Source organism: Penicillium waksmanii (assembly GCF_028829765.1).
Source record: "Penicillium waksmanii strain IBT 27052 chromosome Unknown utg000008l:1.0-5622682.0:1.0-5626561.0, whole genome shotgun sequence".
NCBI lineage: Eukaryota > Fungi > Ascomycota > Eurotiomycetes > Eurotiales > Aspergillaceae > Penicillium > Penicillium waksmanii.
The window spans coordinates 1798261-1816213 of record NW_026643254.1 but is presented as its reverse complement, the minus strand read 5'-3'; the positions used below and the strand labels follow the sequence as shown (position 1 = coordinate 1816213).

At 50.5% G+C, this 17953-nt stretch overlaps 7 protein-coding genes across 7 annotated transcripts; 3 read left to right on the top strand and 4 right to left on the bottom strand.

Annotated features, from left to right (window-relative positions):
* Positions 1–867: 867 nt before the first annotated feature.
* Positions 868–1557, top strand: N7481_009001 (PaaI family thioesterase; the record flags this gene model as incomplete). Its single annotated transcript, XM_057268220.1, has 1 exon — positions 868–1557. One exon carries the CDS (start codon positions 868–870, stop codon positions 1555–1557), a length of 690 nt encoding a protein of 229 aa, XP_057118897.1.
* Positions 1558–1893: 336 nt separating this feature from the next.
* Positions 1894–2978, bottom strand: N7481_009000 (thioesterase family protein; the record flags this gene model as incomplete). The annotated part of the gene is made up of 2 exons (XM_057268219.1): positions 1894–2807; positions 2876–2978. The coding sequence occupies 2 exons, from the start codon at positions 2976–2978 to the stop codon at positions 1894–1896; spliced, it is 1017 nt and encodes a 338-aa protein (XP_057118896.1).
* A 636-nt stretch (positions 2979–3614) lies between these two features.
* On the bottom strand, positions 3615–6556 carry N7481_008999 (putative alpha,alpha-trehalose phosphate synthase subunit TPS3; the record flags this gene model as incomplete). The annotated part of the gene is made up of 3 exons (XM_057268218.1): positions 3615–3676; positions 3743–6459; positions 6534–6556. The coding sequence occupies 3 exons, from the start codon at positions 6554–6556 to the stop codon at positions 3615–3617; spliced, it is 2802 nt and encodes a 933-aa protein (XP_057118895.1).
* A 953-nt stretch (positions 6557–7509) lies between these two features.
* Positions 7510–8715, top strand: N7481_008998 (Stk19 family serine/threonine-protein kinase; the record flags this gene model as incomplete). Its single annotated transcript, XM_057268217.1, has 1 exon — positions 7510–8715. The coding sequence occupies one exon, from the start codon at positions 7510–7512 to the stop codon at positions 8713–8715; it is 1206 nt and encodes a 401-aa protein (XP_057118894.1).
* A 131-nt stretch (positions 8716–8846) lies between these two features.
* Positions 8847–10102, top strand: N7481_008997 (SRPBCC family protein; the record flags this gene model as incomplete). Its single annotated transcript, XM_057268216.1, has 2 exons — positions 8847–9501; positions 9609–10102. 2 exons carry the CDS (start codon positions 8847–8849, stop codon positions 10100–10102), a joined length of 1149 nt encoding a protein of 382 aa, XP_057118893.1.
* A 499-nt stretch (positions 10103–10601) lies between these two features.
* N7481_008996 (uncharacterized protein) lies at positions 10602–11232 on the bottom strand (the record flags this gene model as incomplete). The annotated part of the gene is made up of 3 exons (XM_057268215.1): positions 10602–10823; positions 10911–11000; positions 11164–11232. The coding sequence occupies 3 exons, from the start codon at positions 11230–11232 to the stop codon at positions 10602–10604; spliced, it is 381 nt and encodes a 126-aa protein (XP_057118892.1).
* Positions 11233–12254: 1022 nt separating this feature from the next.
* On the bottom strand, positions 12255–14123 carry N7481_008995 (C2H2 zinc finger protein; the record flags this gene model as incomplete). Its single annotated transcript, XM_057268214.1, has 1 exon — positions 12255–14123. One exon carries the CDS (start codon positions 14121–14123, stop codon positions 12255–12257), a length of 1869 nt encoding a protein of 622 aa, XP_057118891.1.
* Between the last annotated feature and the right edge of the window lie 3830 nt (positions 14124–17953).

Below are 17953 nucleotides of genomic sequence, written 5' to 3'. Positions count from 1 at the left end.
TTTACATGTCCGTTTCTGGCTGCAAGGGTGATTGGTTCAAAATTGAAAGTGTCCCATTCACTGTGGTCTCGTATGTGAATTCCTGCTTTTAGCAATCTCTTAACAGATTCTTCTTTCCCATTTTCTGCAGACCACTGCAAAATATGGCTCTCTAGGCCCTGTTTCGTTCCTGGAGAAAATACATGGCGTAGATGACGGTCAAGATCCTCAAATACAATGGCGTATAAGCGGTGATTAGTCTGAGAAAGTGCGCATAGATCAATGCAACGATAGTAACCGTCTAGGTTTGCTATTATCATAATCAGAAGTTCTGCAGGGAGACTAGCGAGGTCTGCCATGATTGATGAAGCGTGGAGAGGTTCTGAGGAAAGAGAGATGCAACAAACCGGGCGACAAAGCCTCTGCTAGTCATATACTCAGAAGTGAGTAATCCACTGTAAATTAACCATGGACCGCGCTGTACTCCGATCCCAGAATGGAACTTGAAACTGTTGAAAACGAATCATTGATTCTCATCCAAATCAAGCGCCACCGTTACTATAAATGGAAAAGCACTAATTGAACGCTCACGTCTCATTCTGAATAAGCATGACTCTATCCATAAATAAAGAAAATCATGTCGACCCTCAAACTAATAATGCTGGCGTATATAGATCTCACGTGATATGATCATCACTCATATTTCCGAATACAGCCGGACCGAGGCTAATCTAATCGATTCTCCAAGACCCGCGGCCAAAGTGTATGGCTCTTCGGAAAAGCGGATGAGTTTAACAGCCATTAAATCCCACCTGCATCTTCTACTCCGAGCATCCCCTCCCCAAAACCCATCCTCATATACCACCCCCACCGCAACAAAACCCCACAATGGCCGAAACAGACCCCGCCATCGCGCATTTCCGCTCTAACCCATGGGCAAACTCACTAATCTCCTCGGCGGACTACAAGCCCATCCGAACCGACTCACGCCGAATGAAGCCCACCGGCGAAGATGGCTACTTCGCAACCACACTCGGCACATCAACTACAATCCCACACGTCCTAACGCTGCAACGCCGCGACATTTCCCCAGCCCCCTCCAAAACACCCACCTGGCTCCCCGCAACAAAACAAGAAGCCGAGGCCGCAAAGACAAATCCCACGCCGAGCGCTATGCCCGCGGATATAATAATGCTTTTCGATCTCGCGAGCCCGGGGCTCTCAGGACACCCGGATACCGTGCACGGGGGTATAGTCGCGACGCTGATCGACGAGGCGATGTCGTTGGCCGTTGGGGCTCATACGAGTGGGCCAGCGTCCGATGCTGGCAATAATGCGCGTGGGGGTATCTTCACGGCTCAGTTGGATGTTCGGTATAAGAAGCGGGTGACGAACCCGGCATTGCTGGTTGTTAAGACGAAGGTTGTTGCGCGGGTGGGGAGGAAGTTTTGGGTAAGGGCGCAGGCTTTGCAGGAGGATGAGGAGAGTTCTGGTGGTCATCTTGAGTGGGCGAAGAGGAAGATTCTTAAGGCTGAGGCTATGGCTTTTTGGATCGTTACGCCGGATGAGAAGCTTTGAGTTGGTGGTGTGGAGAGGGGTCATGGGTTGTAAATAGATACACCGGGCTTTCTTGTAGATTAGACCATTGCCGTGGGGGTTCAACTTTATATCCACGTTATAACATTTGAGAGATATGAATTTGAGCGAGCAGGATTGTACATACTGAAAAGATACCGCTGGCATGAACCACTATACTGACTATTACTGGCACGGGATGGCTTATGTCTTTCTTCGCCATCTTCAAGTTGAATGTAGTGTCTAGTAACTACTAACTAGTAGTATTGAGTAATAGTAGTATGTACTTTGATCTATGAAACTCGACTATATACATCTATCTATCAGAATCAGAAAAGTTTACAACTTCTCCAACTTCCTCGTCCCAATATTCCGACTAGCACTAACAACAAGACCAACCTGCGTACTCAGCGCAATAACCTCCCCATTCTGATCAAGCACCGTAACATCCAAGTCCGTCCTCCCATCCCTAACAACCTTGGTCACAATCCTAGAATAAAGCCACTCCACCCCCTCAGCCGGCAAATGCTTCTTCATATCAACATTCAGTGTAACAGTCGGATACCAAAACTTCGCCTTCCCCTCAGAAACCTTCTCCCCCTTCGCCTTAGCCTCCGCCTCCGCAGAAACAGTATCAAACCCATCCAACGCCATGGGAAACATATCAATCAAATAAGGAATAGCCGCATCCGTCCACCTCCCCTTAACATCCCCACCAGGCTGAAATCTCGCCCACTGATCGATAGCCATACTCCCCGATCTCGCCTGCTGCGTCTTACCCTTCCCAGGTCCATAAAGCTCCAATTGCGCCGCCGCCCGACGAAATTCAGGATAAGGCGGTTCAAGCTTAATCCACTCGCCATCTTTCCCATTTGCCAAAGCTGCAAAGTCGATCTTACCACCGGGTCCGGAACCGGATGGCGCAGCGGGCTGGGGTGTCCAGCCTGTGTGGGCGCTGATGCCGACCTCGGCACTGGGCGGGCTGACGGTGATATAGCCGGCTACTTTGATTTCTAGGAGGTCTGGCTTCTTTTCCGAGGGTTGGAGTAATTTCACGTGGATTGTGCTTGTTCGGGCGCCGATTTTGACGTCTTCGACTTCCATGACTGCGGGCCCGGCGGCCGTGCGGCGGAGGAAGGATAATTGGAGGGAAATTGGTGAGGCGGGTGTGTCATATTGGCCTGGGTGCGCGTGGGCGAAGTGGACGAGCGCTAGTCGGTATAGAACGGAGGTGGTGTAGCCGCCATGGGGAACTGCATTTTGGGTTCTTCTGGTTAGTGATGCTGCTGCTGCGACGGGTTTCATGGGGTGGGTGAGATACCGGCTCCGATGCACCACTCCGTGCGCAGGTTGGCGCTGTATTTGTTCGCGCCTTCTGGCGTGACGCGGATCGCGTCTTCGAAGGAGGCGTTGACGGGTGACATGGTGTAGGGTGTGATGGGTATGAGGTGAGGAATGGGAAATTAAAGAGAGAACTACTCCATAGAGGTAGGTACTACGATGTATACTTGTACTCCGCAGCTCTCGGTGAACCTCGGCCCAAGGCCCTTTTCCCCATAAGATCGATCCACCACCGCTCGGTCTCCACCTATCGGCATGGATGTTCAGTTGAAAGGATTCGGCATGATTATGCGATTATGCGATGGGAAGATGGCCAGAAATTGTGAATATTTTGAGCAGCGCGGAATTTTGGGTCATGTGAAGATATTTGATGCTGCCTTCGACTGACAGAACTCAAGGTTTACTTTCTACGGTTGAATTACGGAATCCATTGCTAAAAGAGTAGAGAATGTATCGTGGGTATTATAGCGTGCCTAGAGACGCCAGAGATGATGCTGTACTATCCAACGGTAACTATCTGATGCAGTAGATGTATGGTAGTATGGTAGTATGTACCCAGAAGAGGTGACCATGTACTAATAGAACCCCTTGATATCCTTTAGAAATAAGAAAAATCCGAAAAGAAAAAACGCCATTCCTTTTAAGCCCCCATGGACTCGTGTTGACGTCGTCGAAAGCGATTATCCATGCTGGTTGAACAGATGACAACGTCTCTATCATTACTGCTGCGTCGAGTTTGTCCCTGCAGGTGCTGCTAGCTGCTGCAGACAAGAGAGAACACCTAAAAGAATCAGCGGGGGTTAACTTAGCTCATCAACTTGTTGATTGGAGCGAAAAAAAAACGAACCTGTCACGCCTTGCGTCAATGTCGCCCTAGCTTCCGTGCTTCTCGACCCCAATGTCACAGTCATTGCATAGTCCACAGCCTTGGCATCTTCCAACTTGTTCGCCCACCGGAATACAGGCTCGTCTTCACGGTTGTCGCCAATGATCAGCAAAAAGTCGGGTTTGGAGACTTCTTCGTTCTGCTTCGAATCTTCTAATGACCACTTCCAGACCTTCGCAGCAGCAGATGACTTGTTCGTGCTGGAGGTTTCTACAATCAAAGCGCCCTCGACTGGAATCGCATGTACGCCATGACCAGCGCATGCATCATTAATGTGATCCGCGCATTCAGCAGCCAATCGCCCAGCGCTGAGGCGGTCTTCGGCCGATCCATGGTGAAACACAAGGGAACAATGTCGCTCTTCCACCCAGCTCCCCTCGCTGCGCACCTTGAAGTAAGCCAGGATGGGCGAGACTGCAGTCTTCCACTTTTGAATGCTATGCTTGTCGGCAAGATTCGACCACTCATCGGAATCGGGTTTGCGAACGAAACATCCGTTCTCGGCAATCAGGCCCAGGTGGTTGACTTGGCGGAATAGCCGCTCCATCTCCTCGGGCATGCGAGAGCTCATCACGTAGACAATATTGGCAGGGTCATCGGTTAGTTCTGTCAAGGTTGTGATTGCACGCTGGGGCGTGGTAAGAATGATACTACGTGGAGATCCCCATGAGGCGAGTGTGCCTTCATAGTCGACAATCATGAGTCGGCGCTTTGACTGTCGGTATCTTTCAATTAGTCGCGGCGTAGATAGTCGCGGCACGGCCATGATCTCTCGTGAAGATTGCTCGTTCCAAACCTGAGTCAGAGTCTCATTGAAGGACTTGACCCAGTTGGCGGTCGAGTTCTGCAGTACTGCGCGGTGCAGTGCCTCCCATACCTCCTTTTTCTTTTTCTCATCCCTGGTGAGCGCTGTGTGAATCGCCTCGGAGCACTGTCGATAATCCCAAGGGTTGACCAACAGTGCGTGGTTTCCAAAGACTGATGCACTGCCTGTAAATTCGCTGAGAATGAGTGATCCATATTTCTTATCGCCGTAACTGCCATCCTGACAGTACACAAACTCATGGCTGGTCAGGTTCATGCCCTCGCGGAGACTGGTGATCATTAAAGCGTCCGCTACCGTGATAAGTGCAAGGTATTGAGGGAATGCCAAGTCTTGTTTCAGGAAAACCAAGGGCTGGTGTGCCAAAGTCGAATGGTTGGAGTTGATGCGCATGGCAATATCAGAGATGGTTGCCTCTAACTCCGGCTGCTCTGTGGTGCTGGTTGCCACTTGGATGAGAACAACCTTGTCCGCCCACTCTGGATATGTGTTCAGAAATAGCTCGTAGCTCAGAAGCTTCTGCCGAATACCGCGGACAGAGTCAATCTTATCCCGTGAGACAATCAACCGCTTGCCCTGGTAACGATCGGAAATTGTATCGACCCATCTTTCGACATCGGCCGCCTTACGACGTTTGTCCCAGGAGGTTGGATCGATACCAATTGGGAAAGTCCCAACGTTGATAAAACGATCTTCCATCTGAATGCCCTCATTGGTGGCCTCCACGCACAGAATACGACTGCAGGTCTGCAAAAAGTGCCGACAGTACTCGGTCGTCTGAAAACCGATCAAATTGGCGCCGAGGATACCCTCGAGAAGTTCTTTCCGCGGGGCCAAACATTTAAAGACCTCCGACGACGGGAACGCGATGTGTAGAAAGAATCCAATCTCGGCATCAGGCAGCATCTTGCGCAACATCGCAGGAACAAGCAGCAGATGATAATCCTGGACCCAAATCGAATCGCCGCGCTTCCAGTTCTTGGCGATACTCTCTGCAAATTCCTGGTTCAGCTTCACATAGTAGATCCACGAATGATCTTCATAGGCCTTGCTCTTTGGGTTGTCTGGAATCTGGTAATGGAAAACGGGCCAAAGAATCGTCTTGCAAAAGTGGGTGTAGTGTCCATCAAAGTCACCATCGCTAACAAAAACCGTCAACGAGTCGTACTCGTCTTCCAATTTCTCGGCAATCTCAGTGCGCGTGTAATTGATCAGCGCATCAGTGGGCATTCCCACAGTGCCGACCCACATCAGCTCACCCAGATATCCAGACTCTTTCGCGGAACGAACGGCATTCCGCAAACCACCGTTGCCTTGCTCGGCGGTTTCAACGGTCCAATCTACTCGGGAAAATGACTGCTTGCGGGCGAACATCTCCGGCTTGATGACCCCGAGGTATGGATTGGTCGCCTTGGTTTCCGGGGTCTTCGGCGCAGGTTCCTTGTTGGGCATAACATGATCCTGGTGCTTCAAGATCGACGGCGACGGCGACAGGAGTGTCTGAGGCCTCGGTTGATTCAGCGATGTCGTAGCACCCCATGCTGGAGAATGACCTTCACTCTCGGTGAGGAGTTGACTTTCTGCGTGTTCCGGAATCGGGGCTAACGCGAAGTATCCATCTTGCTCTTTCTCGGGCTTCCCGGGGTTGCTTGTAAATATCCGCTCATGGTCGGTTGTCGCACCGGGGGTTAACCCTTGCTGAGGTTTAGGATCATTCTTCTCGAATAAACTGGCGCCCGCACTGGGGTGCGGAGTAGCCGGTTCAGCCCCCGCATTATTAACGGCGGTCGGAGGAGGTGGGACGGCGCGATAGCGAGAGTTTTCAACGTGAAAGTTGACAGTGTATGGTAAAAAGCTGGCAGAAGGTTTAGGTTAGGGTCTGACCTTGAATTGGGTGGAGACATGATGATTGATTTCATGGTGGCTTACAGAGACGCGATGAAGACCGTCATGGTGGAACACCAATCTCGACAGAGGGACAGGAATGGCGGGCACGGCGCGATAGGGACCTCGCGTAAAGCGATTGAAGAAAAAAAGTAGCAGCCAGATAGCGATTGAAGAGCAATAACTGTTGTGCCGGGTATAAAGCTGTCATCGGCCAGCAGGAAGCAAGAAAAGTTGATCAAGTTAAGATCTGTTTCTCATGGCTACGTCATGTGAAAGTAGATCAGGTGGTCCGGTACTCCGGTGAGTAGTTGTAGACTACTTGGAATGTATCGGGTTCGCCAGGGCTGGGTGTATGAACTGTTAAAATGCAGCAGTCGGGGGTTCTGCTTGTTCTGTTCTTTTTTTCGGGCATAGAACGAGGGCGAGACCGCGGGGCGAGAACCTGAGCTTCCAAGGCACTGGATGGCGTATTGAATCAAACGGGGCCGTACAAATTGCCGGTGTCTCCACCCTGATCTTGATGTTTTATTACGGTATTACATATACCAGAGTATGAGGCATTTGATGTCATTGGCGGGATCTCTTTGGAATAAAAAGGGCTTGATCGGCAGTGAAGGTGTCATTCGCTCTTCCAAGGTTTATATTGAATCAAGCAGCCAACTCAATCTATTCATATACATGTATATACTAATATTGTTTGCTATCGGTTCTCAATGTGGGAAGGGGGTGGTTTGACACATTCCGGGACTGTTGGTTGGCAGCGGATTTTGATCGGCCTGTCCTTGTTGGAGTACTAGAGTCTAGTAGCGCCTGTCAATTGCCAAGAATGCGGCATTTAAAGTCAAAGAAAAATTTCCGCTCATACCACAATCTGAGCTCTAAAATTGACATTCGCGGTGGCTTTGCTTTCGGAGCGCAGTCACCTGACATGGATGAGGTAATCTTCAATGTAGACGCTTGGCAGTAACGAGGCTCCTTCATCATTCTATTCTCAACATTGGAACAACTCCTCCCAGGCATGCCCTTGCGTCTCACCTCAGCCCCAGTCTCCGGTGTCAAGAAACGCAAGCCAGCCGTCCGCAAGCCTCAGGCCTCCCCGTTTGCCGCCCATGCCCGACGCAAACCAAACTCCGCCGCAGCGAGTGGCGTGAAGCGGGCAGCCGAGGGTCTGCTTGATGATGACGACCCTCTTCCAGATATAGGCGTATCGCATTATATATCACACGCTGCATCCGTTGAGAATGTCGTTCAAGCAATCGAGTATATCCGGACAAAAATGTTCGACGAGCTCCCCGCTCGAGCTGGGATGAATAGCACGCGCATTGCGGAGGTCCTCAACTTACGACGGTCACTGCCTCCGCTAGCGTCGGTAGCACATGTGCATATGTTGATCGATTCGCCCACACAGGTGGAAAGGGAGATCGTAGAGTTGGTTCAGGCCGGCCGAGTCCGGCGTCTGGTCGTTCCAGGCCGGGGCAATGATGCAGCCGGGCTAGGTGATTGCCTGGTTCTTGCGGACGAGTGGGAAAAGTTGGTGCGTGAGAACTCATCTCTCGATACGGATGTCAAGGGTATGTGTTTCGGCCCGGGGGTTATTGTCAAGGACATGCAGCTGACTTCATATTTTCCAGAGAAATTCCTCGACATACTTAGCCGCATCGGAACTAGTTCTGCGATCTCACAGAGCGTATTTAAACCGGAAGAGTATAGGGCACTGATGCGTGCAGGATTCCTCGTATCATCCTCTTCATTTACACAAGGGTCACTGAGTCTTGCGTCTCTTCCTAAATTGCCCACCACGGCGATTTCGTCGGCCAGTCGGAGCGAACCGGCTAGATCTTCTGATTCCAACCGATCTGTGCAGACCGATGCCCAATCTCGCGCCGCGACGCTATTTTTGTCGCTGCCAAATACCGGGACATATCTTCGTTTGCTAGGCGCTGGTCGTGCTCACATGCTGGCTCTTCTCCGACGGTCCAGCTGCAGCGAGGCCCCCATGGGCTTATTGAGAGACCGTTGGGATGGAGCAGTGGAAACCGAAAAGAGCTTTCATCTAGCCAAGAGGGCTCGCGGGGAATTTGCGGGTATTTTGCCAGGTAAAACGAAGAAATGGAAAGATCTTTATGGCATGCAGTTCGGCTGGGTGTTGGAGGAAACTGTGGGGGCCGGCCTCGTGGAAATCTTTGAGACCGGCAGTGTAGGACCTGGAGTCCGCTGCATCTAGCGTATGACTGCTGGATGATTCCACAAGATATTAGATGATACCCTTTGAATATATAATATAAATATCTATCACTGTCACTATCCTATCACTATCACTATCACTATCACACTCACTACTATCTCTATCTATCTATGCAAACAGATCGCCCCACCACGTCAGCGCGAACCACAAACCAAACAAGCTCCGCCGATCCCTCGGTCCCTCAAGCTTTGGTTCCTCCTTTTCCCCAGATTCCTTCAAGTTCCCCATTCCAGTTCTCCGTTAGCAGTGCTATTCTCAATTCCCTGACCAAGATGCCCCTAATCCAACTCCAACCTCACCCCTTTACAATTCTCCCCTCCCACCCATCCCTTCCCCCAGGGCCTCCACGCCCAGAAGCAAGACATGTCGCCAGCACCGCTCTCCAAGAAGCTCTTGAGCTGCTAGATTCAGACCTTCCAACCTGGGAAAAGGACCCCAAAACGCGCCACTCACCCCCAGCATACGCAGACATCTGTCTCTCTCGAAAATGGCGCAAATATGAACAAATGCCAGAAAATTCTCCATCCAACTTGAAGCGAAAGCCTGAATTCTGGGTCTGCCGTCAAAGCGAGCACCCGGACGCAGCCGTCGCTGGTAGCGCGCCGTGGACTGAATTCGAAGATGGACTGCGGTCGGAGCATGCTGAGCACGAAATGGAATATACGCCCAGTGTTACTGGTGTCGAGCGATTACTTCAATGGACGGAGCAGGAGGTTGGGGAGTTGGATATGAATGGGGTTACGTTTAAGGATGTGGATCTTGAGGGTGAGTGTGTCCTACGATGGGGCGGTATTAACCAATCTTCGTTTTATTCTTCTTCTCTTTTTCTGTCTGCTTTACAGCAAGAGCTAAGGCTAATTCAAATTCAACAGTCAATTTAATAACTCACACATTCCACCCAACAGCCCTTATTTCCCCACGCTCCTTCATCTCATTCACCATCTCCGCCACATACGACGCACACAGCAACGAACCCTCTCACCCATCAAAAGGTTTCATAACTGTTCAAATACCCCTTTACCCAGACCCATCAACCACGCCAACAGCAATCCACGAAAAGATCAAATCGGTCGTACCGAAGCGCACAATCTTCGCCAACTATGCCAGTGTCGAGCGTGTTGCGAAGAAGAATCGTCCTCCGGAGTCTTCTTCGTCGCAGCAGCAGCAGCAGCAGCAACACGCGGAACGCGAGCGCCACGTCTATCCCCCGCTTATCCAGTGGACTATGGCGACTACCTCTGATGCTGGCGGGTTGATTCCGCAGTGGGTGCAGAGGAATTGGACTCTTGGTGGTGTTCCTCGGGCGATTGTTGCGGATGTGGGTTTGTTTCTTGATTGGACTACGAAACGGCGAGCACTGGCGTAGTCTGGGTAAGGTAAGGTAAAAAAGGGTTGAGTGGTGGGAAGTGGAGGGGGAATGCATTATGATACAGTATAATGGCAGGTCTGCGCACTAAAGTCTTTGTATTTCCTGTGCGAAGTTGTTCAGTTTGAAATAAATTCAATACTAGTAATACTTGTGATATGGCTGGAATTTACTACCTTGATCAACACCCACGCATGCAATTGGGGTTTTTCTGTTCATAGAGTCAAAAAACCACAATCCTCATCAATCGTAATGAATACTATCTCTTGACTATTTCCTATAACTGAGAATGCGAGATCTATTAGTGATTGAAAATCTACTTAGTGTTTACGTTAGGAAATAAGGTAGCTTAGCTACTAGTATTAAAACTTGAATTTATCTCAGTCAATTGATTGAACCTGGAATACCTACTAGTAAGAGTGTTTATATTTCTCATTCAAATCTGAGCCGAAGTAAACCTGCTGGCACGACGGTAACCAGCACACCACTCGCTTCAAGTTCAAAGCACCTCCTTCAAAACGCCAAAAGCCTGCAACGAAGCAGCCAACCCACAAGCAACGACATTCGGCAAAATCCCATTCTTAGCATACCAAGCCGAGCTAGACCAAAGCAAGACATTAATGATAGCCGCCATGGCCTTGTTCAAGGGATCTGCTAGGGCAGATGGGTTGCGGGACCATTGGTAGTGTAGGATTCCGGAGAGGAAGAGGAATGCGCTTCCCTATAACCCGACGAGGCAGTCAGCCATTTGTTAGATAGGGCCGGCCAGGGTAAGTGGGTGAGGTGAGGTGGGGGAGGGTAGTCTTACCTGGTACCAGCCGACCTTTCCACAGGCCCAGGCTCGGCTTCCTTTGATGTTTTTGAAGACTTTGTCGGATTGCCATTCTTTGCCGCCGATCTGGGGGTGTGTTAGCTTGGTCTGATTTTGGTCTTGGTCTTGGTCTGCATAAGACGAATGCAAGTTTAAACTTGAATGCAAATGCATGAGGCTTATCTCGGCGGGGAGATCAACTTGTACTTGTAGTAGTTCCACGTTGACCAGTTGGTGACTTAGTACGTACAGTGTGAGCAATGGAAAGCAGAACAAAAGACACAGCCGAGGCTGTAAGGGCGCCGGATGGTGCGGACATTTTCAAGTTCAAGGTATTTATGGAACTGAGTTCGTTTTGTTTTATATATCGACTCGGACAGCCCTGTTCAAGCTTGGAGGGATGAGATGCGATGTTGGAAGGTGCCCATGTGAGTGACCGGAGCTCCGGGGGTATTTCAAGGCAGGGGGGGTGGGTTGAAGCGAGCCTCGGTTCAACAATTGGGTCGAGTGGGGAATGAATCTCGGATCGACTCCACATGTTTATGCATGGGATGGGGATGGGATGGGGCAGATGGATTGAAGCTTAAACATTAATTGTACTTGTACCTACCAATATACTTAAATAATTGTGATCTAATTCTATTTCCAATTATATTATAATCAGTGGTCGATGCTAACCAACATAGCATTACTGGAGGACTCGGAGATTATGCTTATTACTAGACACTGTAACATTGGGTATATTATCACTACCTAGGGATAAATAGCTGGACAGAGAAGTGAAAAGGGGGTGAGAGTGAGGTGTCGAGGGGGGGTCGAGATATAAATAAAAAATATGAAAAATGGATAAGACTAGAAAACTCCAAGCCAGGGTCGTTCCATGCATCCTTGGCAGTGGAAGTACGCCGAATTCCCCCCAGTTGACCATTGAAGAGAACACCTCGCAAGAAGAGAATTTGTAGAGAAAAAAGAGATCAAAAAAGGGAAAAGGAGGGGAATTTCAAAAGAGTAGATAGATATAGCCCATTCCCATAAGCTCAAGCCCGAAACAAGACCTTCTGGAAAGGGGCTAATATCGATCGATTAGTGCAAAAAAGGGTAGAGGTCGGAAAAAGACGAAGGAAAGCCACCAACGCCGGCAACTGTCGGGACGTTGATCATGAGACATTCAAGGATTTCCATCCTACTCAGAGGAGAGGATTGGAATAGAAGCATATCGACAAGAAATATCGACGAATTTGGAAGAAGGCGCAGGAAATGGTGGGTTTTTCCTTGCCAAAGAATGGGATGGGATGGACTAGGCGAGATAAAACCGTATCATACATGACCATCATATGACCATCATCGCGAACCTGAATTGGGTTGATTTAACTCCACCGGTTGAGGCGCTGAGTTTGATGCGATATGCGCACGCAGCGACGCAACCTCTTCTCGTAATCCCACCATCTCGTCGTGCATGGACCGAACATATTGCCAGAGCTTATCGATTTGGCTGGGGTCGCTGTTTGACTCTGGGCCATCCAGCCCCACCTTTGGTAGACCGTGATGAGAGCCGGAATGACCGTGTTGTGATGTGTGTTTTGCTGGTGCCTGCAGGCCGTATCTGGCATCAGGAGAACTAATAACGGGCGGGGGAAGATGGGGCGCTCCGGTCGGTGGTGGCAAGCCCAAGCCCGGTGGGGGTGGGGCATGGTTTGGCTGCGCTGTTCGAGGAGCGAAAGATGATTGAGGATGAGGCAAGGACTGGCCCATGCCGGGGGAGTGTGCGAGGTGAGGTTGTGTACTTCCGTCGTGATGCGAGAGGGAGTTCGGAGAAAGTGGCTTAGGGCTGTCGCCGACATTTGTTGCGGTGAAAATGGACGAGCCAGATGTATGACCTGCGGGTGGGAACGTCATATTTGAAGGTTGTGAAGTCGCTGCTGTAGAAGATCCCGATCCACCGTGCGAGCCGGGAGGTGGGTAGAGAGCACGGCCAGCAGCGATCGGTGGATAAGTACTAGGCGGGCGGGGGTGGAGAGAGTCGGTTCTGGAGAGAGAATCAACATCGGACTTGCGCATGCCCGGCATGTTGAGTCGTCGCTCGTCCTCCTCATCCATACGCTCTGGCTCAGCATAGACCAATCCATTCATTGCGTCATCTGCCGGGTGGCCATCACCGTAGTCGTCGTCTGCTGCAAAGCTGCCCATGCTGGATCGGCGACCAGCGCAGCCCCCTTGACCTTTATTGTGGCGCGCAAGCGCGTCACCGCGAGCAAATCGACGCCCGCATTTCGGACAGATATGAGGGCGCTCGCCTGTGTGGAGTTTGGTGTGTCGTTTCAAGTCGTGTAATCGGCGGAAGCGAGATTGGCAAGTTTGGCAGACGAAAGGTTTCTCTTGGCTATGGGTCAGAAGATGACTCTTGAGGTTGTGTTGCCGTGTAAACTCTGTTGCGCAATAGGGACAGCGGTGCTTCTTTGCGGACGGCGAGCGCGGGCTCCCTCTATTATAGCCCGCATCTGGCAAGCTAAGTCCGCGGCGCGGATCGCTAAGGCTTGGGCGACGAGCGTTTATAGGCGGGCTATTTGCCGCCAACATCCCTGGACCGCCACTGGGCATAGGATACGAAAAGGCTTTATTGCTGTCTTGGTCAAGATCCGAGACCGCCCGAGGACGCGGTCGATCGCCATCCTGTGAAGCTGACTCTTCGATGGGACCTGGGCTCGCGACGGTTGATGTGTGCATGAGAGAGTTCGAGTTGTGATCGATTGATTTGTAATGGTCTGACGCGGAGTCATTCGGGTGTGAGTCTACCTGCATCTGTTCCGGCGATGCGTGAAGCGAAGGCTCATGGATGGAGGGGGCCGGGGACCTCTCGCTGGCCCCCAATGCTTCGCGGGCGACCTGTGTGTTGTTTCTTTCGGGTTCCCGATCTTGTTCTGCCGGCCGATCCGCCGGCATCGTCGCTGGACTTGTCATCTGAGGGGGTTGAGATCGCGAGACGTGTAGACCGGCGCTGGCGATGGAGCTTAGATTGGTGTCAGGTTTTGAGTGACCTTTGATAAAGGCGACGGGCTCCGGACTAGAGAGAGAGGTGGAGGAAGCGGAAATGGAGTTTGAAATGGCGACAGTCTCGTTATTGGAGTGCATCAATGCCGCCATGGAGGCAGAAGGTTTCGCGCCAGCCTCGATGGGTGGACGAACCAAGGCGATGGCTACTTCCGACGACATGTTAGAAAATGTACGCGGCGGAAGAGAGCATGGGGGGGAGTCTAGGGAAATGGGAAAGGGGAAAGGAAGAAACCAACCGCAAGAGCTTTTGGAACAACCGAACGAGAGACGGGGTGAGAGGAGGAGGATGAAGGCGAGGCGAAGTCCACGGCGTGTGGGGCGTTTAGACTCACTTTCACCTTCAGGCAAGTGTGGCGCAAGCTGACGAGGTTGGTTTCAGCTTTTCAGAGTTGTTGGACTCAGAAGAAGATCCACTTGGAATGTCTAGGGGGGGCTTGGGCCTTGTGTTAAAATAGCAAATGGGGAGTGGAATCAAGGAGATTGGCGATTTGAATGAAGCCAGGCCATCAGGCGTGGAAGTGTGGAAGTTTGGAACCGTGGCGGGTGCGGGTTGCGCAGGAACGAAGTTGGCTGAGAGAGCTGAGTTGGGGCGGTGGAGAAGAGGGGAGGAATGTTGATAACTTTGGGTTAATCAGCTGAAAAGGTTGGAAGAGTTGGAAGAGTGGGTGATGCTCATTCACTGGATCCCAATAGAACAAGACTAGAGTAAAAGAGAAGAAGAACAAAAACAAGAACAAGAACAGTAGCAAGAGAAAGAACAGGAACAGCAGCAACAGCAGCAGCAGCAACAGGCAGAAACAGGATAGAGCAACAGTACGTGTATGGTAATATTTCCGGGGGGCTGGCGTGGCGCAGTAACAAATTAGAGCAATTGGCGGCCTCATGCCCGGTATTGTATGGTCCTGGTACTCATGTAACTCACATCTAGTCACTCCTGGTCGGCCACGGTCGAGGCTCTTGGAAATGAACCCTCTAGGTATGTACTGGTACTTATTCCCGCATATATTATTACCCTTGTGATCAGGTACCTCTACTTGGTTAAGATTGAGGCTGTGTAGCCGCTAAGGCGTTTGTGGCGGGCCGTGGGTCTAGCACCAGCAGCACTCACAACCAGCATCAACACGAGGCTTCCCGTCCCTCCCCTTTCCTCCATACTCATACTCGTACTCTGCGGCTGAGGGACACATCTGTTTAACTCTGTCTATATTCCTCCTTATGCACCGTACCCTCCGGAGAATACAGCCATGTACGACCGACGTACCACCAGCCCTTGCCACACTTCACCCGTGATGTCACCTCGTGGACATCCTCATGTCGCTCGGAGGGGCGGGCGGCAGATCTACTCGAACCCACCTTGTTTCGGGGCCTGACCGTGGAAACTAATCCCAATGTCAATGTCAATGTCAATGCCAATGCCAATGCCAATGCACCAATGCTTTTCTGCAGCGTTAGGCCCAGTCTGCTGCTGCTGCGTCTAGTTTCATTTTACCGCCGACCCGACTGAGGCTCAACCTGTTCTTCAGTCGAGGATCGACAATATAACATAAGCACAGCTGTAGTGAATCAATCCAGTCGCGTGGGCTGTGAGGCTTCGAGGCTTCCACTGGGATGTACAATACATCCTGTGCATGTACATACTGTAGTGGGTGGGGGGTAGCGGTGTCAGTACGATATTCTAAATGGGTCACAGTCAGACCAATCCAATCTTCATGTCGGCGAGAGTGGGGAGAGAAGAAGGCCTCCAAACCCCTGGAGGTAGATCAGTCAGATGAGGCTTTTCGATGCATCTCCCCAGCACCGGGGCAATTACCAGGCGGTCATATCTGCATGGGCCGATGAGGCTCTTGCAGGCGGCCTTGCATAGCCCGATAGCTGTGTAGTCTCACGGTTCGGATCGGGGGTCGTGAGCTTCAAGTTTCATCCGGCATTGGCACTTGAAGGATTCTCTACCAGGATTTCCACGGAATCGTGCTTCACTCGCTGTCAATGCAAGGGCAGGGAAGGGATAGAATGGGGTGGCGAGCGGTGATGGAATTGGTGGACCTCTAGAAATGTGGCGTTCGCAGATTTTTATTCTTGGGGTTTTGGATCGGAAAAAATGAGGATTTGGCATAGAATTGGAGTAGGAAAATGAATACGAATACGTCGAATAACTGTTGTCATGGCATCGCTAAGTGTTGTCGACGGAAACAGATAGGTAACGGCCAGGGAAGAAAAGACACTAGCAAGTTTACCTCCAGGGCATGGAAGGATATACAACGTGAAGTATCCCGATACTCCAATTCACATGACATGGATTTGAATTCCATAGTTCTATAATTACTCTCCTGCAAACCTGGTCAACAGCCACCTGGATTCCCAATTCGGCAGACATCTCCACATTTGTTGTGTCGGAAATATTCTCCCCACGGATCCACTTCCATTGTAATTGTATTGATCACTGGCCGACACCCTAAATTGTGGCTTGGCCGGGACTACGTCAGACGAAAACAGTGGATATGAATGAAAGGACAGCTTGGCCAGTATGAATCTGTTGCTGTGTAAAATTAAGTTCATTATCGCTAGAATGTTCCAACATGGTCAGATCCGCCATCGCGTTTCAGGATCCTTGGTGCCTTGCCTAATTACATCAGAGGTGTGGCTGATGTGAACCATCAATAGTAAGCTGACAGCTGTTACTTGATAGTCTCTCAGGTACGCCCATTTCTTCTATGTATGGATGGGTCGAATCTCCACTTGGTGGTTTTTTAGAGGGTTGACTAGAAATAATTAAGAAGTTGGGAGGGCCTAGAAGAGTTGACCAGATCTAGATACACCTGTATGTATTAGTAACTAGTTATCTTTCGCCTAAGAGAAGAACACTTCCATTTGTGCTGAAAGGCAAGATCAGTCCCTGGAACTGAAGTGTCATATTTACTAGAAGTGAATTAAGGCTTTCTTCTGAGGTATGACTAGTGGCACTGCCGGTCTATCCGGCCTGTCACGAACTCAGGGCCGGGAAGCATCTAATATTCACCGGGTTTGAATATACCAGAATATTACCTCTACACCAGAAATTGACTGTAGAGCTTATGTTGTTATAAATGTGGGTTCTATTTAGTACAAGGCAGCTCAAAATCTGAGTTAGATAGTCATGCTCGTTGCTCTGAAAAGTACTGCTAAACCAGCAGGACATAACAAGGCACTTCTCTACAACTATGAACAAACTAGTCAATGGACAGGTCAATCATCGATATCAGGTCAGCGTGATCTATCTGTCCTACCGCGGGAATCATGGTGGATCTTAAATTATAGGGAGTCTAAAAATAGAAGATGCTGGAGGCATGAGGGGCCCTGGCATTGAGTCTTACAAGTTAGGCAGTGCAAGTGACCGGGGTATACAGAGTACGAGTATATGAAGAATCACTGTTCAACGTGAAGGTTGGGAATAGGAGTGCATGGAGTGCATGGAGTGCACTGGCAAGTTATATTATGAATCGATCCAAGCACTTTTTCTTCTGTGTAGCCTCTCTAAAACTGTCGGAATTGGCGAGACAATTGCATGACTGCTGTAATAATAGTCTAGTTAAGCCATCTACTAGTGTGTCTCTATATTCGCTACGGAGTAGGTGGTTATGTCTTCTCATAGCAATGCTTAAGTCTGGTCTTGGCAATGCTCCCGTCCAACCTCCCCAGCACAACCACTACATAAATGTATCACACTACTCCGTACTCGTACCCCTCCCCTCAAATTCCCCCGCGCACTGGCCTCGGATACATTCGACTCGAAACATGGCGAAGCGCCAGGGGAAGGACTTGGTGCTTATTGACCCTGTGTGACAAGCTTGCATCCCTACGGAGATGCGGGTTGGCGGGTATTTTGGTCCCGGCTTGGGCTTCATGCCCCGTGCTGCTCCTATCCTTCCATCCCACATCCCACCCCAATTTCGAGCGGTTCGGGAGGAGGTGTGGTTGGCTAGGCGATCGGCGGATTAGCGCCGGTTGAGGTG